This window comes from Prionailurus bengalensis, chromosome E2 (genome assembly GCF_016509475.1).
Source record: "Prionailurus bengalensis isolate Pbe53 chromosome E2, Fcat_Pben_1.1_paternal_pri, whole genome shotgun sequence".
Classification (NCBI taxonomy): domain Eukaryota; kingdom Metazoa; phylum Chordata; class Mammalia; order Carnivora; family Felidae; genus Prionailurus; species Prionailurus bengalensis.
In genome coordinates this window covers 624,777-652,595 of record NC_057352.1, presented here as the reverse complement: position 1 = coordinate 652,595, position 27,819 = coordinate 624,777, and the positions used below count along the sequence as shown (strand labels likewise).

At 42.0% G+C, this 27,819-nt stretch overlaps 1 protein-coding gene across 1 annotated transcript; it reads right to left on the bottom strand.

The window, feature by feature from the left end:
- Positions 1 to 3,148: 3,148 nt before the first annotated feature.
- On the bottom strand, positions 3,149 to 17,180 carry ZNF329 (zinc finger protein 329). The gene is made up of 2 exons (XM_043600012.1): positions 17,086 to 17,180; positions 3,149 to 5,859 (listed from the first exon to the last, which is right to left on the bottom strand). Exon 2 carries the CDS (start codon positions 5,849 to 5,851, stop codon positions 4,226 to 4,228), a length of 1,626 nt encoding a protein of 541 aa, XP_043455947.1. The 5' UTR covers positions 5,852 to 5,859; positions 17,086 to 17,180; the 3' UTR covers positions 3,149 to 4,225.
- Positions 17,181 to 27,819: the final 10,639 nt, after the last annotated feature.

Below are 27,819 nucleotides of genomic sequence, written 5' to 3'. Positions count from 1 at the left end.
GATAACCTGATTATGGTTGAAGGTACTTGCTTCCTCTCCCCCATTGAGGATTATCCATCCCTGTCCCAGTGACTTCAGGCTTGTTGTGGACTTGCTTTGACAAGAAAAGGTGAGTGGAAGTGCAGGTGCTATTTCTGAGCAGAAGCTTTCAGAGCCTCTGGATGGATCCACTGGTCCTCCCTTCCCTCTGCCAGGAGGCCAGCAATGCCCCAGAGAGGCTGCTGCCTGGCTGAGCGAAGACAAAATGAAGTAGAGCACTGGCGTTAGGAGCCCCAAAGACTTTTGCTGTCGTTTGTTACTGTAGCATAACTTACCTTAAGCTGCCTCATACAAGAAACCATTAGAAGTACTGCTTTAAGGTTGAAATTCAGAATGACAAAAAAAAAAAAAAAATTGACATTTCAAGTGGTGGCAAGGATGTAGATCAAGAGGAAATCTCCTTTGTTGCTGGTGGGAGAGCAAAATGGTACCACCACTTTGGAAAGAACTTTGCAGTTTCGTACAAAGTTCAACACAGACTTACCACATGACCCAGCAATTGCGCTCCTAGGTATTTATCCAAGAGAAATGAAAACCTACATGTTAGAGACTGAAGGTTTGTGTCTTGCCCAAATCTATGCTGAACTCCTAAGCCCCAAATAATGGTACTTGGAGGTGGTGGCCTTTGGGGGTGATTAGATCTGAGGGTAGAGCCCACATGAAAAGGATTAATGCCTTTATAAAAGAGACCCCTGAGAGCTCTCTCACCCTTTCTACTACGTAAGGACAGTGAGAAGACAACCAATCTGTGAACAAGGAGGCAGGTTCTCATTAGACACCAAACCTGCCGGTGCCTTGACTGTGTGCTTCCCAGTATCCAGAACTGTGAGAAAGAAGTGTTTGTTATTTAAGCCATTCAGTCTATGGTAGTTTGTTATTGCAGCCTGAGGATTAAGAGAAGTTGAATTTTGAGATCTGTTCTCCTGGAGAAATTCCCTCACCCCTCTGTTCCAAGAAATGGCTAACCACACAAAGGACCACGTTGCTCTCACATATTCCAAGATAAGACCCAGGAAGACAGGGGCTCCACTCCTCCTCAGTTACTCGATCCTTCCTCGTGTCTCCCGTAAGACTCATGGATGACTCCCTTCTTTATCTGACTCTATAAAATTCCAGGCCCCCTTTCTTTTCTTTGAGATATTACACATTGATGAATACAAAGAGGGCTGAAGATTAATGAAACTAGAAATACGGTGGCAACCATCATGAACATCCCGTCTCATATTGGATTAGACAGCACATCTGGACCTTCCACACACATTCTTAGGCTATAGACTTTTTCCAGGATGCTGAAAGGTGTGTTCCTTTCACCCAACCTAGGGTGTGGGAGGTGTTAAGTAGAGGTAAAGGGCATCTCTTCCTTAATTTTTCTGAAATTTCCTTTCACCAATGGCTGTTCATTAATAGGACTTAATTTACTAGACTAGCTCTGGCAATAAGGGCTGTGTGGATTCCCAAGTGGCACCCGGCTGAGTAGGCCATGCCTACTCTCAAAGCAGAGACCAGCAGAGGATTTTGTTTTTCAAGTTGTGTTTACTAACTTGCTGAGAAAGAAACACACATTGAATACTTCACCAAGCAGGAGCTGGGAAGGTTAAAGGTCTGTAAGAACTAGAATGGGAGTGTGTTAATTTCCTATGGCTGCTGTAGCAAGTTAACACAAGCTTTGTGCCTTAAAAATACACACATAGGGGCGCCTGGGTGGCGCAGTTGGTTAAGCGTCCAACTTCAGCTCAGGTCACGATCTCGCGCTCCGTGAGTTCGAGCCCCGCGTCGGGCTCTGGGCTGATGGCTCGGAGCCTGGAGCCTGCTTCCGATTCTGTGTCTCCCTCTCTTTCTGCCCCTCCCCTGTTCATGCTCTGTCTCTTTCTGTCCCAAAAATAAATAAAAAACGTTGAAAAAAAAATACACACATATACTCTCTTACAGTTCTGGAAGCCTTAAGTCCAAAAATCACTTTCACTGGGTTCACAAGGTGTCAGCAGGGCTGGTGTCTTCTGGAGGCTGTGGAGGGAGAACCAGTTTCCCTGCCTCTGCCAGGTTCTAGGAGCGCCCCCATTCCTTGGCTCATGGCATCTCTCCATCTTCAAATGCACTGCTCTAACTTCTGGCTCCATCATCACCTCTCCTCTGACCTTGACCCATTGAGGACCCCTGTGATGACACCGCCCCCACCAGATAACCCAGCATCATCTCCACATCTAAGATCTTCATCACTCCTTCAAATTCCCTTTGCATCTACACTAACAATCAAAGGTCCCATGGATTAGGATGTAGACACATTTGGGAGGCCATAATTTAGCCTTCCAACAGGAGTTCCTGATTGTTAAGGAAGAACTGCAACCCAGCCTGTGGGAGGATGGGGGAGGTCTTGGGTCTGGACATATGGTTAAACCTAGTCATACTGTCCGGGAGTCAGGCAGGGCTTGTAAGGGGTGATGCACCAGACTCCTCAGTCTCTGAGTCTCACGGTCTTGGTGCTTAGCCCTGCCACAGATGCAGCCCAGCACCCAGTTGTAATAGCTCTGAAGCAAGCGTTTTCCTCCCCCACTGCCCCAACGGGGCTCTTTTCCTAACTTATAAGAAAGAGTGGTGTAAATTGGCAATGGCCCTGCTGGAGTATCAGAAAGGAGCTCAAGGAAGAGAGGGAAAGGGCAGGCAAGTATTTTCTATAATGTGTGTTAGTTTTCTATTGTTTCCGTAACAGATTACCCTAAACTCAGCAGCTTAAAACAACATAAACTTATTATCTCACAACCTTCATTCAGTGACTCTCAAAGGGAGCCACCCCCAGGGCTCTGCAGACCTGCCAACCAGCCTGGGCAGCTCTCCCCTGGCCAGCACTGTATTTCCTCAGGAGGGATGTTCCCAGATCATCCTACACCTCTCAACAGCCTCCCACTCCCTATTTTCTCAGCCCTATTCTCTCCTCACCTCCAGGTCTCCAAAAAAGGAAATTATTCTTATGCCTTGGGTCATGGGATGCCCTGACTTGAGAGAAACTTCTTCCTGGATGCCTTTCATCCATACTTATAGCTGCCCTGTGACGCTGAACTAGCCCCTTTTCATTAAAAAAAAAAAAAAAAAAAAAGTCCAAAGAAACCCAAAATTTGCCTTTTGGCTTTCTCTTTTTATTCCTTATCAAAATATTATAGCAACAATGTATATTTTACAATATAGAAAAAATCAGACATGAATGGAGGCCCCTAAGAAAGCCATGTTTATTTCTCTATGACAAATTTCCAATCTACATCCGTATGTGCACATATCTTTACATGGCTGTAGTAACAGCAAGCCTTCTATTTTATGCTTTTTTTATTGTTGTTGTTGCCTTCCATATTATAAGCATTTTCAACATGGTAACAAAACCTTTATAATCATGGTTCGGCATGACTGCATGGAACAAATTAGTAGTGTACTAGATGAACAATGGGGAGTGATAACAGAAATGTAAGAACTCGTTCTATTTTTATTTCCACAACTAAAGCAACGCATCACATTTCTCAGCAGCAACCCTTTCCATCTTAGTACAAGCCTGCTCCAGTATTAAAAGGGAGAATTTCATTGTTCATTCACAAGCAACGTCCTCACCTACTTGCCCCTTCTGAAATAAATCCTGAACATCTGACAGGGCTGTAACATAGAAATACATACAAACAGCAAAATCTAACTGCGATTCTGTGGTTGCTGTGGGGTGGAGTGTTGTATGGGGTCTATCACCAGGATGTCTTTGTTGATACAGAGTAGACGGTAAGAGCTCCTGCCACTAATTACACTTGATCCTAATAAAAGTTTGCTCATGTACGAGGCAGATGTTCCTCATTAAAGTATTCCACATACTGATTACACACTGAACACATCCATAGGTTCTTTCTTAAGCCCTCTGATGCATCTTCAGAGTACCTTCTTGACATCCACAGATTTTATTCCAGTGTGTGTGCTATTATGTTTGGTACTAGCTGCATCATTCCTGAAGCCTCTTCTGCATTTACTACTACCCTGTGTTTTCTCCAGGAGTTCCTCAATGTATAGATTTAATAGTATGGCTAAGGAATGCCTCACATTCATCAGTTCACTGAATAGCTTAAAACATTATTGTCTGACAGGGAAAAGTCACCTCTGAAGACATTCCTCCTTCACACAGCTTCTTGAGAGCCAGTCAGTAGATGAATGTGGCCCACAATCATTATGTTTCCATGGGCTGCTCTCCAGAGTGTTTTCTTTGATGTCGGATGAGGGACGAGCTCCTTCTGAACGTTTTCCCACACTGAGGACACTGGCTGGGACCCTCCCTGCTGTGGAGTCTCTGATGTACCGCCAAGTGAGAGTTCTGCTTGAAGGACTTTCCACATTCAGGACACTGGTATGGGGTCTCCTTTGTGTGAATTCTCTGGTGCTTGGTCAGACAGGAACTGTCTCTGAAAGCTTTACCACACTGATTACACTCATAGGGCTTCTCACCAGTATGAGTCCTCTGGTGCCGGATGAGGCCAGCAATGTTCCTGAAAAGTTTCTGACACTGGTTACAGCCATAGGGCTTCTCACCAGTATGAATCCTCTGGTGCCTGATGAGGTAAGCACTCTCAATGAAAGTTTTCCCACATTCTTTACATTCATAGGGTTTCTCCCCAGAGTGAATTTTTTGATGCACAATGAGGTGAGAGTTTCGGTTGAAGGACTTCCCGCACTCCACACATTCAAAGGGCTTCTCTCCAGTGTGAGTCCTCTCATGCTGGGTAAGGTATGAGCCATCCCGGAAAGCCTTTCCGCATTTGCTACATTCATAGGGCTTCTCCCCAGTGTGGATTCTGAGATGCACGGTGAGGTGGGAGATGTCGGTGAAAGGTTTCCCACACTCATTACATCTATATGGTTTTTCCCCTGTATGAGTTCTTTGATGCAAAATCAGTGATGAATTTCGGTTGAAGGTTTTCCCACATTCTAGACATTCATAAGGTTTTTCCCCAGTGTGAATTCTCTGGTGTTGTGTGAGAGCTGACCCATCACTGAAGGCTTTCCCACATTTATTGCATTTATAGGGCTTCTCTCCTGTATGGATTCTTTGATGCACAATTAGGTTGTAGTTTTTGGAGAATGATTTTCCACATTCAGTACAGGTATAAGGTTTCTCTCCAGTGTGAGTTCGGTGATGCAAAACAAGAGAAGAGTTCCGTTTGAAGCATTTGCCACATTCACTGCATTTATACAGTTTCTCTCCAAGGTGACTCCTCCTGTTTTCATTAAGAGATGAACTCAGGGTAAAGATGTCCCCCAAATCCTTACCTTCATACAGTTTCTTCCCCTTTTTCAGTACTTTTGGTTCACCAAGAGGAGTAAAATGATTGAAAGATTTAACACTTTCAGGGTATTTATAGGGTTTCTCTCTTGTTTGATCTCTTCCAAGTTGAAAAACCTCGCCAGGATGGTCGAAGGCTCTTCCACAAGCATCACTGTCACTAGTTCTCTTAGCTACATAATTTTTTGCACAACTGTGTAAAGCTGGGTCGCAATCCAAACTTTTAACATCTGAGTCACGTATATGAAAACCATTTGTAGGAACTCTCTTAGATGGCAGAAGGTCTGAACTTGCACTCAAACGCTCCCCAAGTCCAGAATATTCACAAATTATTTCCTGAGTCCCTGGTTTCTCCTGAGTTAAAGCTGACTGCCTCAAATGTCCCTCCCAGTTCTTACAGTCCCGATTATTACCTAGAATGGAAAGATGGGAACCCTCTCTTGCAAATCCTTCCATTTCCACGTCACAGGATAGTTCTTCCTCGGGAATATTCTGAGGTGTCATTTTCAATCTCATTTCCCAGGCTGAAAAGTAAAGAATGAAAAAGACTTAAGTACATAAAGTTATATCTGAAAGGGAATAAAAAATGATGACAGGCCAGGTATGTGAATCCATATTTTTATTTTGTTATTAATTTTGCCCGGCTTATTTTTTTATTGAAATAAAGATGACACACTATGTTACATTGGTTTCAGATGTACAACACAGTGACTTGACAAGTCTACAGGTTATGCTATGCTCAGTACAAGTGGCTACCATCTGTTACCATATAACACCATTACAATACTATTGACTATATTCCCTATACTGTACCTTTAATCCCATGACTTGTTCACTCCGTAACTAAAAGTCTATACCTCACACTCCCCTTCACCATTTTGCCCATACCCACATCCCTCCCTTCTGGCAACCATCAGTCTGATCTTAGTTTGATTCTACTTTTTATATGTTTGTTCATTTGGGTTTTTTTGATTCCCCATATAAATGAAATCATATGGTATGTCTTTCTCTGCTTGACTTATTTCACTTAGCATAATAGCCTCTAGATCCATCCGTGTTGTTGCAAATGGCAAAATCTCACTTTTTATGACTGAGTAATATTCACAAGTATGAGTAATATGTACATAGCACAATCTTTATCCATTCATCTATTGATAGACACTTGGGTTGCTTCCATATCTTGGCTATTGTAAATAATGCTGCAATAAACAGGGGGCATATATCTTTTTGAATTAGTGTTTTATTTTCTTTTTGGGGGTAAATACCCAGGAGTGGAATTACTAGATAATATGGTATTTTTATTTTTAATTTTTTCGAGGAAGCTCCCCACTGTTTTCCACAGTGGTTGTACCAATTTACATTCTGTGCTGTGTATTTTTACTTTTTCAAATTAATATCTGTATAAGGGGAAGGTAAAGTGAGACTTTAGGGATGGAGGCAAGAACAGGTTAAAAGAGCCATACAGCATTTCATCTTCCTAGAGAAGAAGCAGGAAGAAGGGTAATGGAGATAAATATTACCAAAAGAATGAAAGTGAGATGTGGGAGATGAGAGGCCAGGTGCCACTGCTCACTGGAACACCACCTTGGCTACTGTGTGCTTATTCTACCTCCCACTACCCATATCAACAATCAGGACACATTTTCAAAGCCCCAACTTCACAATGTGCTTATGACAGTGCTGAATGAGCAGTTTTCATCCCGGCTTTGTGGTCGAGTTCTGCTTTCACTCCATGACCTGGAAGTTCTGAAAGTCCTGGAGCTGTGAATGACCACCCCTCACCGTTATTGTGAGAGCTAGGTCATGTCTGAGTCTAGCTCTGACATGGGAAATGGATGCCATTCTGTAAGTGGCTACCAGTGTCTCCACCATTACTGATTGTCCTCTAACCACCCTCCCAACCCTTTGCATGATATCAAGACAAATGACTCCTCATTTTTTGTAAGCAAAATGAAATAAGATCCTTACCTCAGAAAGAAATATTTTTTTTAATATTCTTTTTTTTTTTTTTTTCAACGTTTTATTTTTTTATTTTTGGGACAGAGAGAGACAGAGCATGAACGGGGGAGGGGCAGAGAGAGAGGGAGACACAGAATCAGAAACAGGCTCCAGGCTCCGAGCCATCAGCCCAGAGCCCGACGTGGGGCTCGAACTCACAGACCGTGAGATCGTGACCTGGCTGAAGTCGGACGCTTAACCGACTGCGCCACCCAGGCGCCCCAATTTTTTTAAATATTCTAAATGGAGAAAGATCCCAACGTAATACCAGAGTTTAAATCATGTAGGACACCTTCATGATCAACAAGCAAAAAACCGGGGCACCTGGGTGGCTCAGTCAGTGAAGCATCTAACTCAATTTCTGCTCAGGTCATGATTGTACAGTTCATGAGTCCAAACCCTGTGTTGGGCTCTGTGCCCTGACAGCCTGGTTGGGCTTCTCTCTCTCCCTCTCTCTCTGCCCCTCCTCAGCTCATATTCGTTCTCCCTCCCTCTCTCTTTATGGCGCCCCCCCCCCGTCATAAATAAATAAACTTAAAAAAAAAAAAAGCAAAAACCATACAGATAAAGATGAACAAATGTGGTATCAACGTTTTAAATTTCCACACCAACAAAAACACAGTAAGAGTCAAAACACAAGTGGCAAATGGAGAAACAATATTATAAAATACAAAAGAGGCAAAGGAATAATGCCCAAGATCTATAAAGAATTCTTACAGAACAGAACAGAATAAAAAAGGGGGGAAGGAGATACAAAAAGGCACTTCATGGAGAGAAAATTCAAATATCCTGAACACAGGAGTATCTGCTCATTCTCACCATCACTGAGACAATTATAAATTGCAACTTTAAGAACACAAAATATGTAGGGGTGCCTGAGTGACTCAGTTACACATTTGACTCTTGATTTCGGCTCAGGTCATGATCTCAGGGTTGTGGGACTCAGCAAGGAGACTGTTTAAGAATGTCTCTCTCCTAAAAAAAAAGTCTCTCTCCTTCTCTCTCTGCCCCATCCTCATTCACATGTTCACTCTCTCTAAAAAAAAAATTTAAAAAAAAAAACCCACAAAATATGCACTTTTCATATGAGTGAAAATAAAACAAGCTGTGAGAATAAAAACCATATGCAGGGGCGCCTGGGTGGCGCAGTCGGTTAAGCGTCCGACTTCAGCCCGGGTCACGATCTCGCGGTCCGTGAGTTCGAGCCCTGCGTCGGGCTCTGGGCTGATGGCTCAGAGCCTGGAGCCTGTTTCCGATTCTGTGTCTCCCTCTCTCTCTGCCCCTCCCCCATTCATGCTCTGTCTCTCTCTGTCCCCAAAATAAATAAACGTTGAAAAAAAAATTAAAAAAAAAAAAAAAAAACCATATGCAGCAACCATCCAAATATAAAATGGGCATATTCCACTACCCAGCAATTCCACTTGTAGGCATCTCAGACTCAAAAAACATGGAGTCTCAAGCATAAATAGAGAGCAATCTATACCTAAGAAGATAGTCTTAAAGACCAGCAGAAAGAAGAGAGAACACTGGTGAAGGAGTAAAAAGTATCGTGACAGACCACTTGAGAGAAAAATAGAAACCTTAAAGTAATGGAAGCCTACTTCAAAAGTGCTGAGGGAGAGGCAGCTCTTTCCACCCACGGACCCTGTCCCTGTGCTTTCATAAAACGATCTTTTTCTGCTCTGGAAAAAAAAAAAGTGCTGAGGGGGAAAACCTCTCAGATACACTATTAATCAAGAGTGAGGGTGAGAAGGGGCATCTGGGTGGCTCAGTCAGTTAAGCGTATGACTTCGGCTCAGGTCACAGTCCATGAGTTTGCACCCCATGTCAGGTTCTGGAGCCTGCTTCTCTCTCTCTGCTCCTCCCCAACTCATGCTCTTTCTCTTTCTCAAAAATAAATAAACATTAAAAAAAAAAAAAGTAAGGGGAAGACAAAGAGAGCTTCAGAAAAACAAAAAAAAATTTATCTCCAAGGACATTAGCCAGAAGAATTAGAAAAAGTTGTTTTCTTCACCAAAAAAACTCACAAAAAAACAAAAACAAACAAACAAACAAAACCAAAACAAAACCCAGAAGGAAGAAATGCAAAGAAAAGGAAATGATGAACATGGATTTAAATCAAATCCAGGGGCTCCTGGGTGGCTCATTCAATTAAGCATCCAACTCTTGATTTTGACTCAGGTCATGAACTCATGGTTCATGGGTTCAAGCCCCAGGTTAGGCTCCAGGCTGACAGCACAGAGCCTGTTTGGGATTCTCCCCCCATCTCTCTCTCTCTCTCTCTCTGCCCCTTCTCCGCTCATACTTATGCGCTCTCAAAATAAATAAACTTCAAAAAATATATAAATCAAATCTAGCAATGACCATATTATATGCACCAGTATCATATAAAATGCAGCAATAACAACTGGATGAAGAGCCATGAGTCAATAATTAGAGCCTAACAAATGCTTTCCAGGTGCAAGTGGAACATTTGCTAACACTGACAATACCAGGCCAAAGAACAAGTTCAACCAAAGCCACACCACAGTATGACACGGACCATAGCCTCTTGACTACAAATGTGGTCATGTTAAAAATGAGTAGCAGAAAGAAAACCAAACATAAGAAAAACAGTAAGTGGAGTGGCTGCGTGGCTCAGTGGGTTAAACATCCAACTCCTGATTTTGGCTCAGGTCATGATCTCACAGTTCATGAGTTCCAGGACAGCATCAGGCTCTGTGCTGACAGAGCAGAGCCTGCTTGGGATTCTCTGTCTCTCCCTCTCTCTCTGCCCCTCCCCCACTCATGTTTTCTTTCTTTCTCTCTCTCTCTCTCAAAATAAGTAAGAAACTTAAAAAAAGAAAGGAAAACAGTAAGTAAAACAAACCTCTATTTTTTTTTTTGAAAAATGAAAACCTATTTCTCAGTAATTCACAGATTAAAGAGAAATCTCAACAAATTAGGAAACACCTAGCACCAAACTAAACAATGGAACTGGTGTATCTCAAAACATGTGGCAAATGAGGATGCAGCTAACAGTTCCTCAGAAAGTGTTGGCTTTGTGGGGTGCCTGCACAGCTCAGTTGGTTGAGCGTCCCACTCTTGGTTTTGGCTCAGGTCATGGTCTCACAGTTTGTGGGATCAAGTCCTGCATCAGGCTGACAGCACAGAGCCTGCTTGGGATTTTCTCTCTCTCCCTCTCTCAAAATAAATAAACTTAAAAAAAAAAAAAAGTTAGTGGGGCACCTGGGTGGTTTAGTTGGTTAAGTGTCCAACTTTAGCTCAGGTCATGATCTCGCAGTTTGTGAGCTCGAGCCCTATGTTCTTATTTGAAATGCCGCCAGTCTGTTATTTCAAAAGCCTGACAAAACAGACACACTTTGGTGAGAGTGATCATAAAAAAAAAAGTCACACAAGGGGCGCCTGGGTTGCTCAGTCGGTTGAGCGTCCGACTTTGACTCAGGTCACGATCTTGTGGTTTGTGGGTTCGAGTTCTGTGTTGGGCTCTGTGCTAACAGCTCAGAGCCTGGAGCCTCCTTCAGATTCTATGTCTCCCTCTCTCTCTGCCCCTCTCCTGCTCGCGCTCTCTCTCTCAAAAATAAATACACATTAAAAAAAAAAAAAGCACATATAAGCATTATCAGTCATGAGAAGGGGATTTAACTAAGAAATGGTAGAAAGTTACCAAAATGGCAACTTGGATTTATCCTAGGAATGCAAGGACTGGGATACATTAGAATGTCAATTGATACAATTCCCCATATTTTCAGATAAAAGTAGAAGTCCTCTACACCCTATCTCAATAAATTAAGAAAGTAATTTGTGGAAATCTCACCCAGATTCATGATCAAAATGCTCTCAATTAAAGTGGTAGACCCCTTTGGTGTTCCTGAGTGGCTCAGCTGGTTAAGCGACTGACTCAATCTCAGCTCAGGTCTTGATCTTGGGGTCATGGGTTCAGTCCCTGCATTGGGCTCCACACTGGGCATAAAACCTACTTAAAAAAAAAAAAAAAAAAAAAAGTAGACCCCTTTAACCTATATTAATAAATTCTGAAAGTACTTTATTTAAAAAAAAATTTTTTTTTTAACGTTTTATTTATTTTTGAGACAGAGAGAGACAGAGCATGAACGGGGCAGGGGCAGAGAGAGAGGGAGACACAGAATCTGAAACAGGCTCCAGGCTCTGAGCCATCAGCCCAGAGCCCGACGCGGGGCTCGAACTCACGGACCGCGAGATCGTGACCTGAGCTGAAGTTGGACGCTTAACCGACTGAGCCACCCAGGCGCCCCAGTACTTTATTTTTTAAAAAAAAAATTTTTTTTAACATTTATTTATTTTTGAGACAGAGAGAGACAGAGCATGAACAGGGGAGGGTCAGAGAGAGGGAGACACAGAATCCGAAACAGGCTCCAGGCTCTGAGCTGTCAGCACAGAGCCCGACGCGGGGCTCGAACTCACAGCCCTCACGGACCGCGAGATCATGACCTGAGCCAAGGTCGGCCACTCAACCGACTGAGCCACACAGGCGCCCCAATTCTGAAAGTACTTTAAGGAAAACTCCAATTCCTGATGAAAATTCTTAACAATTAAGGATATAAGGAATCAAGGTAAATATCACACCTAATAATAAAACATCAGAATAGTTTACTTTAAAGCCAAGACCAAGACCCTAGAAACCTGCTACATCCACAGCATTCAACAGTGATGTGGAGGAGCTAGCTGCTCAAGAGGGCCATGTCCCAGATGTCACTCCTGGTCATTATGAGTTCTTCACCTACAGGAACAGGCCCCCTGAGGCTGCCTTGCCACCATACTGCATGTTTCCCATACTAGACCCTCTGAGCACACTGGGGCCTGGGTGGCCTTGGATGTCCTGTGAAGACAAGATGGAAAGCACCTTCCTAGAGGTCTGTAGGGGAAGGATGAATGTGTGTATTTAAAAGAACTAAGTCAGACATATACACCATGATACCACTTGGGGAAATTTTTTAGACATACAAAAATTCTGGAAGTAAAAATATTAAAATGCCCTGGCAAGATACTTACCAAAGCTGTGATCATGACTGTTCTGGGAATATGGAAAATAGGCCTTAAGGAGTAAAGGGAACATCCATTTAATCTATAATAGATGCTTCCTTTATTGAAATAAGAGTTATTCACCCTTAAGAAAGTGAAATGACAACCCACCAAATGGGAGAGAATACTTACAAAGCATACATCTAATAAATGATTTGTATACAGAAGATATTAAACTCTTACAACTCAAAACCAAAACAATCCAAATTTTAAAAATAGGCAAAAGATAGGGGCACCTGGGTGGCTAGGTTTGTTAAGCGTCCAACTTCAATTCTGGTCATAATCTCATGGTTCGTGAGTTCAAGACCTGTGTCAGGCTTTGCTCTGACAGCTGAGAGCCTGCTTTGGAATAAATCAATCAATCTCTCTCTCTCTCTCTCTCTCTCTCTCTCTGCCCCTCACTCTCCCTCTCTTTCTCAAAAATAAATATTTAATTTTTAAAAACAGGCAAAGGATCTGAATAGACATTTCTCCAAAGAAGACATCCAGACGGCCAACAAGCACATGAAAAGATGATCGACATCATTGTCATTAGGGAAATTCTAATCAAAACCACAGTGAGATGCCACTTCATACTCACAAGTGTTGCCAATATAAAAAACGGACAATAACATGTGTTGTGAGGATGTGGAGAAACTGGAACCCAGTTTCCAGTTGGTGGGAATTAAAATGGTGCAGCTGCTTAGGATAACAGTCTGACAGCTCCTCCAAAAGTTAAACAGAGAGTTATGTTACCCAGAAATCTACTCCTACCTATCTACTCAAGACAAATGCAAACATATATCCAAACATAAACTTGTATGTGAATTGCAAGTTCATAGCAGCTCTATTCATAATAAACAAAAAGTCGAAACTCAAATAAAATGTCCATCAACTGAAGAATGGCTAAACAAAATATGGAAACTCACACAATGGAACATTCTTCAGCCATAAGAAGGAATGCGGTACTGATAAATGAATGCTTCAACAACATAGACAAACCTTAAAAACATTATCCTCAGTGAAAGAACTCAGACACAAAAGACTATACATTGTATGATCATATTTATATGAAATGTCCAGAACAGGTAATTCTATATAGACAGAAAGTCAATTAGTGGTTGCTAGGTGCTAGGAGAAAGAGCATGGGGTTTCTTGTTGGCCTGATGAAAACATTTGGAATTACATAGCAGTGATGGTTGCTCAGCTTTGTAAACATACTGAAAGCCACTGAATTGTGCACTTTGGATGAATTTATGTATGTGAATTATATCTCAATAAACCTGTAATAAGTCAATGTATGCTTAATAAATTTGATAATTATTAAGTTATTAATAAAGTGTCCAAATTTTGATCTTGGCACAGGTTGTGATCTCACAAGTCATGAGGTCAAGCCCTGCATCAGGCTCTGCACTGACAGTATGGAGCCTACTTGGGATTCTCTCTCTCTCCCTTTCTCTCTGCTCCTCCCTCCCTCTCTGTTTCTCTCCCAAAATAAATAAATAAACTTAAAAAAAAAAATAACACGGAATGGGTTAAGATATTTGCAAATCATATATATGATAGGGCACAGATATCTGGAATAAATAAATAACCCTTTCAACCCAATAATTAAAAGATGAATAACCCACTTAATAAATGGGCAAAGGATCTGAACTGATAGTTCTCCAAAGATATACAAATGGACAAATAAGCACAATGAAAAAGATGCTCAACATCATTAACTATCAGGGAAATGCATATCAATACTACAGTGAGATACCACTTCATGCCCAGTAGAATGGATATAATCAGTCCCACTCCTAATGCAGTTATCCAAGAAAATAAAAAAAATACACCCACCCCCACAGAAGTATACATGAATGTTTACAGAAGTGTTATCCCTAATATCCAAAAAGTGGAAGCAACTCAAATGTTCATCTACTAATGAACGGAAACAAATGAGGTGTATCCATACATTACTTATACATAAAAATGAACTAGGTACTGATAGATGCTGCTACAAGGATGAACCTTGAAAACATTATGCGAAGTCAAAGAAGCCCCCCCAAAAAGGACTATATATTGTATGGCCATTTATGAACAGTTTAGAATAGGCAAATGCATAGAGACAAAAAGATTAATGATTGCCTAGGGCTCAAAGGGATAAAAGAGATGAGGAGTGGCTGCTAATTGGCACAGGTTTTCTTTTCCTTTTTCTTTGGGGGGGGGCAGAGGTTTTCTATTGGGGGATAATAAAAATATTTTAACTTGATAGTGGTGATGGATGCACAATATAGTGAATATACTAAGAAGCACTAAATTGTATACCTTAAAGGGTTAATTGTATATACCAATAAAGCTGTGAAATATATCTCAATTAAGCTGTCTTTAGAATTTTTAATTTCATATTTATTTTTGAGAGAGAGACAGAGCGTGAGCAGGGGATGGATAGAGAAAGGGAGACACAGAATCTGAAGCAGGCTCCAGGCTCTGAGATGTCAGCACAGTCTGACCAGAGCTCTCAATCATGACCTGAGGCGAAATCGGAAGCTTAACTGACTGAGCCACCCAGGCACTACTCAATAAAGCTGTCTTAAAAAAAAAAAAAAAAAAAAAAAAAGGTGATGAGTCTGCTGGGGTCAGAACCACTTGTCTAGATCCCATTGGAATGCTTCTGATACCTTAAGATTTCACAAAAGAAGTAACAGTTTTATATGGATGTGCCAAGCTTGTATAGAAATCTACTCCAAGGCACCAACGTCTGAAGGGCTTTATCCCCAGTCTCTACAACCCTGCAAAGGGTTCCACCTAGGCTTGATGCCTGGATGTCTGACATCAAATTGTGGCAGACCTCAGCTGTCCAACCCCATCCACATGGTTTCCCCCAATGTCTTTGGACCACCCATGATAACGTTTACTTTACTTGTTTAAGTGATGTATTCTTTAACAAAAATAGTTTCCCACCAACTTCAACTCTATCCTAATGCCAATTGTGACAAAGTGTGACTCCATTTTGATGATGACTGCTAGCATTTTTCAAGCTTCCCCTGTCCCCCCCTACTGCCCCACATGTAGGTAAGCTAACTAGAAAGCCTGTGTACTTTCTCCTTGGTGTTAGCAGGGTGCTCACACCATGCAAGCCCCAACAAAAGCTAGGCCACCCTCATCCCAATTCCACTCTCTAATCACAGTTAAAGCCCAGCCAGTCTCCTTTTCCTGCTCTCAAGCTCTTTTTGGATTACCTGGGGAAATCTGCCCTACTCTCCCAAGAAAGTCTTATTATGTGAGTAATAAACCTTTTACTCTCTTGGGAGTGGTGTGTGTGTGTGTGTGTGTGTGTGTGTGTGTGTGTGTAAAATATAAAAACAGTATGTGTGCGCACATGTTTGAGGCAGGGAGAAAAGAAAAGCTAATGTGACAAAGTATTAATAACTTGAGAATCTGGATAGTTTTACGAGTCTTAATTGAACTATTCCTGCCACTTCTCTGTGTGAAACTTTTAAAAATAAAAAAATTGGGTGTGAAGAGAGAAACAAGCAATAGAATGGAGGAAAGTTCTGCTGGGGGTGGCAGGGGGAGAAAGAAAGAAAACAAAGGCTTGGTATTCAACACATATTTTTACAAGCTCAAGTCCCTAACAACCAACTTTTTTTTTTTTTAATTGGCAAAGGATAACAGACCTTTCTGTGGTCATGGTAATTCTGATAAAAGTTGGGTAGTATTTGTCAAAACTATGCAGTGGTACAATGAAGATCTATGCATTTCACCATCTCACTGTAAGTCAATTTTGCCTCAAAAACTTAAAAAAGCAGTAGTGTAGTGTTTGAGAGGGAAACATTGAGGGTGAAACACTGTACTATCTTCAACTTACTTTGAATGCGCCCCAAAAAAGATTAATGAATGGCTGAAAGGATGGACAGAGGAAAATATACGGATACAGCAAATATACATCAGATGTTAACGGGTCGGTATGAGGTCGCAAAAGTATTTCAACTTCTCTGTATGTACAAAAACTTTTGGGGGGTTAGAGGGATTCAAAAAAAAAAAAAAAAGAACTACTGGGGGTTAGAGGAGTTAAAAAAAAATGAACCACGAAACCAAGGAAGAGGAAAGTGAAACGGCCCCTAAACAGGTGGAACAACGCGGCCCTGAGAGTGGCAATATCTGACTTGCAGGTATTAGGTGGAGGGGAAAAAAAAACAACAACAGGTGCGGGGTGACACCCGCGGGACTCCGTGAGAAATGGCACAGTCTACCGGCGCAACGCGGCCACTTTGGCCTGAGATCCACCGACGCGGATCTACCTACTATCCGGCAGATGAGCGGTCGACTAGGGGTTCGCCCCAGCGGCCGGGCCAGGACACCCGGCAGGCCGGGGCAAACGTTCCCTGGGGAAGGACCAGCCGGATACGAGCGCAGATACCCTGAGCAACGCGAAGGAAAAAGTTGAGACGTCTTCACCCGCCGGGGGCGTCCACCCCCACCGGGGAACGTCCACACCAGCGGCGGATTTGCGTCTTTAGTCGCTAGGGCAGCCATGCCCCGGGCCGACCCGCGCCCCTACGAGCCGGACGCACCCGCTCCACCCGTGAAAACCTCCCGCGGACGCATCGGACACACCACACCGACATCCGGCTGACCCCTCCCCGCCTCCACGTACCCCGCCCCCCACATCACTGTCCGGAGGGAAAGTGAGGAACCGAGAAGCCGAGGGGCGCGGCGGCACTCACCTCCCACAGGCGGGCGGCCGGGCCCGAGGCGGCGGCCATGTTTGGGGCGGATGCGCGTGCGCGCGCCAAGGCCCGGATGTGTGCGTCCCAGGAGGCTCCGCGGCCCCGCCCCACCCCGGGCAGTGGCGCGGCAGTTTCGGGACTTCCTCTGTTCTGGTGGCTGCGCGGTGCTGTAGACCCTCCGCGACGTCCGTGGGAGGGCTGGGGTCAGGACTCAGCCGGCGGGTCGTGCGCCTGTGCCTCACTCAGCCCTGACCCCCACCGGCGCGGGTCGTCGGAGAAAGTTGTCCGGAAGAGCTGTCCTGTCGTCTCCAATTATTTATTCACCTATTTATTGATATCAATATGGACTCGTGGGTAATTTTTTTCTGCTGTGGTTTTAATCCGACGCCATTATTATTGTATACAGCCTTATTTTTACTTACTGCGTATTTTATAATTTTGAATAAAATAATTATCTTACTATAATTTTTTTTTTTTTTTCAGAAAAATCTGTTAAAATTCAGGAGCGCCTGAGTGGCTCAGTGGATTAAGTATTGGACTTCGCCTTGCATCATGATCTCATGGTTCCTGGGTTCCAGCCCTGCCGCTGGCAGCGAGGAGCCTGCTTGGGATTCTCTCTCTCTCCCTCTCTCCCTCTCTCCTCCTCCTTGACTCGTGCTTTCTCTCTCTCTCTCAAAATAAATAAATAAACTTTAATTTTTTTTTTCTTTCAACGTTTATTTTTATTTTTGGGACAGAGAGAGACAGAGCATGAACGGGGGAGGGTCAGAGAGAGAGGGAGACACAGAATCGGAAACTGGCTCCAGGCTCTGAGCCATCAGCCCAGAGCCTGACGCGGGGCTCGAACTCCTGGACCGGAAGATCGTGACCTGGCTGAAGTCGGACACTTAACCGACTGCGCCACCCAGGCGCCCCTAAATAAATAAACTTTAAATAAATAAAAATAAAATTCAGATTAAGTACACTCATTATTCATTGACAGTATTATTATTTACTTAATCAAAATAAGCTACACAATTTTTAATGTTTATTTATTTGAAGAGAGAGAGTAAGTATGGGAATGGCAGAGAGAGGGAGTGAATCCCAAGCAGGCTCCATGCTGTCAGTGCAGATCCCCATTCCGGGCTGTCTCTTGAACCATGAGATCATGACCTGAGGGTAAATCAAGACTCAGACACTTAACCGACTGAGCCATCCAGGTACCCGCACAATTTTGAATTAATAGGAAAGCTAAGTAAGGATTTTAGATAGAATATGAATACTAAAAGTCAGTGTATGCATTATAGAAAAAATATGTAAGTTATAATTAGTAATAGACAATATGCTTGAAAAAAGATACACATTCTCAGTCTTATGTATATATGTGTGTAAATTCCAATAACCATTCGGATATATACAAAAAAATAAATATTCCTACTCCCACCATCCAGCATTAACATTGGGAATGGATGGTAGGACCCCCAGAGTAGCCCATGTAGGGTTTGAGGCTCAAGGTACTAGGTTGGCATCCTCCAACACAGCCTGGGAAAGAATGAGATGATTCTCCTAGAATCTCCCACAATATGTTTATTTTTTTTAATTTTTAATTAATTAATTTTTTTTTTTTTGAGAGAGAGAGCACATCAGTAGGGGGTGGGGGGGGCAGTGGGAGAGGAAATCGGAGAATCTCACGCAGGCTCTGTGTCCAGTGTGCAGACTAACCTGAGCTAAATAAAATCAAGGGTCCCACACTTAACAAATTGAACCACCCAGGCACCCCTGTTATTTAATTAATTATGAAGGGAAAAACAGTAACTTGACAGTGGAGAAACCTGGCAGGCATCACCTTAACCATGACCTTCGTGGAATTCTTGTCAAAGATGCACCATCTCAATCTAATCATGAAAACACCAGACAAACCCAAACTGAGAGACATTATAGAAAATAACTGAGCAGTATTCTGCAAAAGTATTGAGGTCATGAAAGACAAGGAGAGACTGAGGAATTGTCACAGACTGGAGAAGACTAAGGAGACACCACAAATAAATGCAATGTGGGATCCTGAAACAAAAATGGACATTAGGGGGGGAAAAATTCAAATAAAGTCTATACTTCAGTCAGTAGCATTGAACCAATGGTAATTTCCTAGGTTAAAAAAATTCTTTTTTAATTTCTAAGTAATCTCTACATCCAACGTAGGGCTCGAACCCCCAAGATCAAGAGTCGCATGCTTTTTCGATTAGCGCCAGCCAGGCACACTGGTGATTTGCTAGCTTTGATAAATATATCATGGTTACCTACAATGTTAACATTAGGGAAAGCTAGTGAAAGGTCTACAGGAAGTCTACTATTGTTACAACTTTTCCGTGTTAAAAAGAAAACCATACAAGTGTCTGGCTGACTCAGTAGGTGGAGCATGAGACTCTTGATCTCGAGTTTGTGAGTTTGAGCCCCATATTATGTGTAGAGATTACTTAAAAATAAAATCTTAACACAGCAAAGGAAACAATCAGCAAAACTAAAAGGCAACCGACAGAATGGGAAAAGATATTTGCAAATGACATAGCAGATAAAGGGTCAGTATCCAAAATCTACAAAGAACTTATCAAACTCAACACCCCAAAAAACAAATAATCCGGTGAAGAAATGGGCAAAAGACATGAATAGACACTTCTCCAAGGAAGACATCCAGATGGCCAACCGACACATGAAAAAATGCTCAACATCACTCATCATCAGGGAAATACAAATCAAAACCACAATGAGACACCACCTTACACCTGTCAGAATGGCTAACATTAACAACTCAGGCAACAACAGATGTTGGCGAGGATGCAGAAAAAGAGGGTCTCTTTTGCATTGTTGGTAACAATGCAAGCTGGTGCAGCCACTCCAGAAAAACAGTATGGAGGTTCCTCAAAAAACTAAAAATAGAACTACCCTACAACCCAGCAATTGCACTTCTAGGCATTTATCCACGGGATACAGGTGTGCTGTTTTGAAGGGACACATGTACTCCCATGTTTATAGCAGCACTATCAACAATAGCCAAAGTATGGAAAGAACCCAAATGTCCCTTGATGGATGAATGGATAAAGAAAATGTGGTATATATATGCAATGGAGTATTACTCGGGAAACAAAAAGAATGAAATCTTGCCATTTGCAGCTACATGGATGGAACTGGAGGGTATTATGCTAAGTGAAATTAATCAGTCAAAGACAAAAATCATATGACTTCACTCATGAGGACTTTAAGATACAAAACAGATGAACATAAGGGAAGGGCAGCAAAAATAATATAAAAACAGGGAGGGGGACAAAAGAGAAGAGACTCATAAATATGGAGAACAAACTGAGTGTTGCTGGAGGGGTTGTGGGAGGGGGGATGGGCTAAATGGGTAAGGGGCATTAAGGAATCTACTCCTGAAATCATTGTTTCACTATATGCTAACTAATTTGGATGTAAATTTTAAAAAGTAAAAATTAAAAAAAAAAAGCTGAGAGTAAACTGAGGGTTGATGGGGAGTGGGAGGGAGAGGGGGGTGGGTGATGGGCATTGAGGAGAGCACCCATTGGGAGGAGCGCTGGGTGTTGTATGGAAACCAATTTGACAATAAATTTCATATGAAAAATAAAATAAAATCTTAAAAATATAAAACCACAGGCCCAAAATGGTGTTACTTAAGTCTAGCAATCAAATCCGGGTTTAATACATTCTAAACTAACTGCACTCTCAATCTCCCTCAGAAGTATAGTCTTAACTTGTTGTCACAAATTTCCTAGTCTGTACCGAAAACGTAATCTGTTATATGGACCATCTTCATCCCCCAGAGTTCAAATTTACTTGGTTGAATTTTGCTTTTTAGCATTTGTAAGATTAAAATTATTTCTAAGATAAAAATTTAGGAAGGGGCACCTGGGCTTAATCAGTTGGTTAAGTGTCCAACTTCGGCTCAGGTGATGATCTCACAGTTCATGAGTTGAGGCCCGAGTCTAGCTCTGTGCTGACAGCTCAGAGCCTGGAGCCTGCTTCGGATTCTGTGTCTCCCTCTCTCTCTCTGCCCCTCCCCTACTCATGCATTGTGTAAGTCTCTCTCTCTCTCTCAAGAATAAATAAACTAAAATTAAAAACAAAATAGGAAGAACGCTCTAGTCCTGAAAAGGGATAGAAGCAGAAAAATGTTCACCTTTAGCCCAGAAGGCTGAACTATATAGCCTGCATAGTTCCAACAAGGTCAAATAAATACTGGTTGCTATATTCTTTTTTTTTTTTAATAGTTCGATCCTGCCATTTTTATTCAATCCAATTAATGTAACTTGAAGTGGGGTTCCAGGAGAAATGTTATACTGTGCCTGACTCAAGTATTTGTCAACGGGTTATAAGGAAATTTACACTATCTACCATTTTCTTCCGCCTTTGTTCCCCACATCATGACCCCCTGAACAATCTCGACCCTTAAATCTTTAAGGTTGCTGAGAGTGCAAAGTTTTCTCTTCTTCTTAAAGAGATTCATGACTGCCTGAACATCTCACTGATAGTTAATATCCAGCTGAATGATAAGTACCAGAGAAATCTTGCAAAAGTAGTTTTACAAGTGGAAATTCAAAGAAGATATTTATGACCTAATACTCCCTGCACATCCCCACACCTTCAGCACTAAAAGCATATAACACCAGTTTCATACAGCAAAAGTGCAGCTCTTTCTGCCCACAGGTACTGTCCCTGTGTGACTTAAATAAACTTAAGTAACTCGACCTGGAAAACGTCTTAAGAATTCTTTCTTGACCTTCACACTCAAGGGTCCCACAACAATCCTATAATTATTCATATACAAATAAGTTCACCATATAGTGAGCAAAAGATTATATTAAGCAGTATTGTGATTCAGTTTTTGTAAAAAAAAAAAAAAGAGTATAGGAAGGGGCGCATGGCTGGCTCAGTGGGTAGAGCATGTGACTCTTGATCTTGGGGTCATGAATTCAAGCCCCACGTTAGGTGTAGAGCCCACTTAAAATAATTTTTTTAAGTATGGGAAAATGGGTCAGAAATGTGGTTTATGATGGGACAAATCACAAACTATTGAAGTTTGTTCATAGTGTTATTTGAGTCTTCTATATTTTCATAAATCTCCAACTACTTGTTCTCTTTTTTTTTTAATGTCTATTTATTTATTTTGGGAGGCAGGGAGGGGCAGAGAGAGGGTGAGAGAGAATCCCAGGCAGGCTCCACACTGCCAGCACAGAGCCAGACAAGGGGCCTGACCCCATGAACCGTGAGATCATGACCTAAGCGGAAATTAAATGAGTCAGACGCTCACCTGACTGAGCTACCCGACTTGTTCTATTAATTACAGAGAGGAGTATTAAAGTCTCCCACTATAATTATGGATCTAGTTTTTCATTAATTCTACCAGTTTTTGCCTCATTTATTTTGGAGTTCTATTGTCAGGCGCATGCACATTTAGATGAATTATGTCTTCTTCATAAATTTGAACTTTTACCTTTATGTTATGTCCTTTCTAATCTTTGGCCATTTTCTTTGCTCTGAAATCTACTTTGTCTGGGGCGCTTGGGTGGCTTAGTTGCTTAAGTATCAGACTCTTGGTTTTGGCTCAGGTCATGATCTTTCACCTTCCTGGGTTGGAGCACCAAATCAGGCTCTGTGCTGGCAGCACGGAGCCTGCTTGGGATTCTCTCTCCCTCTCTCTCTGTCCCTCCCCCACTCACGTTGTCTCTGTCTGTCAAAATAGGTAAATAAACTTAAAAAAAAAGTCTACTTTGTCTGATAACAGCATAGTCACTCCAACTTTCTTTTGATTGGTGTTTGTCATATATTTTTTCCCCAATTTTTACCTTTAACCTACCTATATCATTGTATTAAAATGGGAATCTTGAAGATACCATACAGTTGGGTCTTGTTTTTGTTTGTGTTTTATCCATTATCAAAACTACTTAAATGCATAAAGCTGAACAAAATTCAAAATGGCTGCACTAATGCTTCAGCAAAGCTCGATTTTATTTTATTAAAAAAAAAATTTCTTGGGGCGCCTGGGTGGCGCAGTCGGTTAAGCGTCCGACTTCAGCCAGGTCACGATCTCGCGGTCCGTGAGTTCGAGCCCCGCGTCGGGCTCTGGGCTGATGGCTCGGAGCCTGGAGCCTGTTTCCGATTCTGTGTCTCCCTCTCTCTCTGCCCCTCCCCCGTTCATGCTCTGTCTCTCTCTGTCCCAAAAATAAATAAACGTTGAAAAAAAAATTTTTTTTTAAATTTCTTTATGTTTATTTATTTTTGAGAGAGAGAGAGACAGAGCATGAGTGGCAGAGGGTCAGAGAGAGACACAGAATCCAAAGCAGGCTCCGTGGTCTGATCTGTTAGTGCAGAGCTCGATGCAGGGCTCGAACTCAGGAACTGAGAGATCATGACCTGGGCCAAAATCGGATGCTTAACTGACTGAGTCACTCAGGTGCCCGCAAAGCTTGCTTTTAAAGTAACCTTTTTCTGGGCACCTGGGTGGCTCAGGTGGTTAAGCGTTGGAGCCTACTTGGGATTCTCTCTCCTGTCTCTCTGCCCCTCCCCCTGCTTTCACTCTCTCATTCAAAAATAAATAAATAAACATTTAAAAATAAATAAATAAATAAATAAATAAATAAATAAATAAATAAATAGGGGCATCTGGGTGTCTCAGTCAGACAAGGGAGGCTAGCAGCAAACACACAATTCTTGTCAAAAACATCTAGATCCTGTATTTCCCTATGAATCCCCCAACCCCTTCCTCCAGACAGGCTTGTAGTTTTTTGAAGGTCATTGCCTGCTGTAACCTTCTATGCCCGGAAAAGCAATAAAGCTATTGTTTCTCTTTATCCCAAACTCTATCTTTGCATTATATTGTGGCTCCAAAGCATGGGGGTTGGTTTTCAACAATATGACACTGTTTTTTAATTTGTTTATGTCATTCACTTTTTAAAAAGTTTTTGTACATTTATTTATTTTTGAGAGACAAAGTGTGAATGGGGGAGGGGCAGGGAGAGAAGAAGACACAGAATCCAAACCTCTGTGAATCCAAGGCTCCAGGCTCTGAGCAAGCTGTCAGCGCAGAACCCGACTTGGGGCTTGAACCCACGAACTGTGAGATCATGACCTGAGCTGAAGTCGGATGCTCAACTGACTGAGCCACCCAGGCGCCCCTGTCATTCATTTTCTTTAAGACTAAACTCTACAGGGGCGCCTGGGTGGCTCGGTCGGTTAAGTGTCCGACTTCAGCTCAGCTCATGATCTCACACTCCGTGAGTTCGAGCCCTGCGTCGGGCTCTGTGCTGACTGCTCAGAGCCTGGAGCCCGCTTCAGATTCTGTGTCTCCCTCTCTCTCTGCCCCTCCCCTGTTCATGCTTTGTCTCTCTCTGTCTCAAAAATAAATAAACGTTAAAAAATTAAAAAAAAAAGCAACTAAACTCTACACCCAATGTAGTGTTCAAACTCCCAACCCTGATATCAAGAGTCACATAATCTATAGATGGAGCCAGTCAGGCACTCCTACATCATTTACTTTTAATGTACTTATTTATAAGGTTGGATTTAGGCCTAAAATATTGTTTGTCTTCAGTTTACCTCTTCCGTGATTCGTTCCTTTGTTTCCGTTTTCCTGACTTCTCTGGATTATTTGAACACTTTGTAGCATTCCATCTTAGTTTATCTATAGACATTTTAACTATATATCTTTGCATTTTTTAGTAGTTCCTCTAGGGATTATGGTATACATACCTAACTTTTATTTAAAAAAAATTTTTTTTAATGCTTTTATTTATTTTTGAGACAGAGAGAGACAGCATGAGCAGGGGAGGAGAAGAGAGAGAGGGAGACACAGAATCTGAAGCGGGCTCCAGGCTCTGAGCTGTCAGCACAGAGCCCGACGCAGGGCTCGAGCTCACGGAGTGGGAGATCATGACCTGAGCTGAAGTCGGACGCTCAGCTGACTGAGCCACCCAGGCGCCCCACATATCTAACTTGTAGTAGTCTATCTAGGGGTAATATTTTATATTTCAAGTAAAATATAGGTGCCTTACGGTCACATAGATCCCTTTACCCATGTGTATTATATCTACATACATTGAAAAGTTCTCAGGCAATATAATTTTTGCTGTCAATATTCACGCGGTGAAATTAATACAGGGAAAACTCACTACAAAGGAGTTGGGAGGCCAGAGGTGGAGCTGTCATGCTGTACCACTCCACGTCGAGAGTTGTCAGTAACAGAACCCATCAGAAGACTCCCAACAGAAAAGAATCATCTATTACAGGTCCCAACAGAAGATGGAAACTGCATTTCCCACAAGAAATCAACCGCCCCTACAACTGAGCCAATGAGAAACTGTCATCACCCGAACTCTTGCTTTTTTTCTAATGGAATTTTGTTCAAAATTCTGTGCTGACAGCTCAGAGCCTGGAGCCTGCTTCAGATTCTGTGTCTCCTCTCTCTGCCCCCCCCCCCCTTCATTCTCTCTTCTCTCTCTCTCTCAAAAATAAATAAAACATCTTTTAAAAAAGGAGAAAAAAGTTATTATGTTTACCCAAATAGTTATCATTTCAGCTGTTCTTCCTTCATTCTTGAAGTTCCAGTTATCCTTCTGGTGTTATTTCCTTTCAGCCTGAAGAAGTTCCATTAGCATTTTAATAGAGCAGGTTTGCTGGTGATGAAGTCTCTTACTTTTTCTTCATCTAAGAATGTCTTTCTTTTGCTTCATTTCTGATGGATATTTTTGCTAGATATGGGTTTTCCATTTGACAGAGAGTTTTTTGTTTTTGTTTTTGTTTTTCCTTTCAGCACTTTAAAGATGTTTTCCCACTCTCTCGTCACTTCTATGATTTCTGATGGGATGTCCTCCATCACTGGAATCATTGCTCTTTTACATGAAATGTTTCCTTTTTAAAATTATTTTTAGCTTGTTGCTTTCAATATTCTCTTTTGTCCTTCCTTCCTTCCTTTGGTGGGGGGCAGTACTTAGCAGCTTATGATATATGGGCATAAGTTTTCTGTTGGGGATGACTGAGACTCCTGAGTTTGTAAATGTATGCCTTTTTCCAAATTTGGGGAGTTTGTAGCCATTATTTCTTCAAGTATTTTTTCCTTCACTACTCTTTATCCTTTCCTGATGTTTTAATGACACAACTTGAGATCTTTTGATATTTTCCCATAGGTCACTGAGGTTCTGTTCATTTTTTTTTTTTTTATCATTTTGTTCTGTTTATTCTTCAGTTTGATCTATCTTCAAGTTCACTGATTCTTTCCTCTGCTATTTTATTCTGCTCCTGAGCACATCCATTTGGTGAACTCTCTATTTCAGTCCAAAATTTGCTATGGTCTAATTTCAAGTTCCAGTTTTAACTTCCGTACTGAGGGAGAATTCCACCTTTCTATTTCATTTGTGTTTACCTTTACCTCAAGGAGCGTGGTTATAATAGCTGCTTTAAAGTCTTTGATAATTGCAACATCTGGGTCATCTCAGGATTGGCATCTGAGTCTTTTTCTCTAAGTGTTGGTCATTGGTCATATTTCCCTGGTCATTTTTATATCAAATAATTTGGATTGTGCCCTGGATATTTTGAATATTATGTTGTGAGACTCCGGGATTTGTTAAAATTAGCTGGAAATGTTGAATTGTTTGTTCTATCAGCAATCAACCCAGCTAGGTTTAGACTGTAAGTTCTGCCTCATTTTCTGTGGATGGTATTCCAATGTCATTTCAGTTTCAAAGTGTCCTATGGTGTTGGGGTCTACCTGACATATGCATCGCTCAGGGGTATCCTGGAATGTTGGTTTTGTTTTATATTTGTTTCAGTTTCCAAAACCTTTCTTATGCCTCTTTGGCTCTGTTTCATGTTTGCTCATGAGGGTGAGCCCAGGACTTATGTCAGTTCATAAATGGAGTGTGAGGATCCTCTTCTTCAGCTCTCTCCTCACCAGGATTTCCCCTCCCAATTTTGGGCAACCAGCAGCTCTTTTCCCTAGTTTCTCTGGCCAGAAACTTGGGTTTCTTTCAGAGTTCAGTTCTGTGCCATTGGGCCATCTTTGGGATTTAGGAGTGAGAAGAAAGCAACAGAAAAAGTAATTGGGAAATTCCCCCACATTCTTCAGACAGAAGTGTCCTCTTTCTGCTTTCTCTGACCACAGAGGCAGGTTTCTCTAAGCTTTGGCTTTGTTCTATTGTGCAGTTCTGTGCAATGGGGTGTGCTTTCCAGGCAAAGTGGTGGGTGGAAAGAGCAGGAAAAGATTAGAATTCCCCTGAAACTCTTCAGTCAACTAAGGTTTCTTTTACTGGTCCTCTGGCTAGAAATGGGGGAGGAGGAGTTTCCTGGAGTCTTGCTGTCTGAGCCTATTTTACAGTTCCAGGATTTGGGCTGTCCATCTGTCAAAACTGGGAGAAAATATAAGGGGAGAAAACACAAACACACCTCTATTACATACATATCATTATTCAAGTTTTTAAATTCTGTACCAAATCACCCAATCTGCCTGATATTGTTTACTTTTCAGCATTCTTAGGTAGTTGGGTTTTTTTTTTTTTAATGTTTATTTTTGAGAAAGAGAGAGAGACAGAGTGTGGGCAGGGGAGGGGCATAAAGAGAGGGAGACACAGAATCCAAAGCAGGCTCCAGGCTCCTAGCTGTCAGCACAGAGTCTGATGCGGGGCTTGAACCCACGAACCGAATCATGAGATCATGACCTGAGCAGAAGTCGGACATTTAACTGACTGGGCC

Coding starts and splice junctions, on each gene's coding strand:
- ZNF329 (XM_043600012.1), bottom strand. CDS start 5,851: ATGAGATTGAAAATGACACCTCAGAATATTCCCGAGGAAGAACTATCC.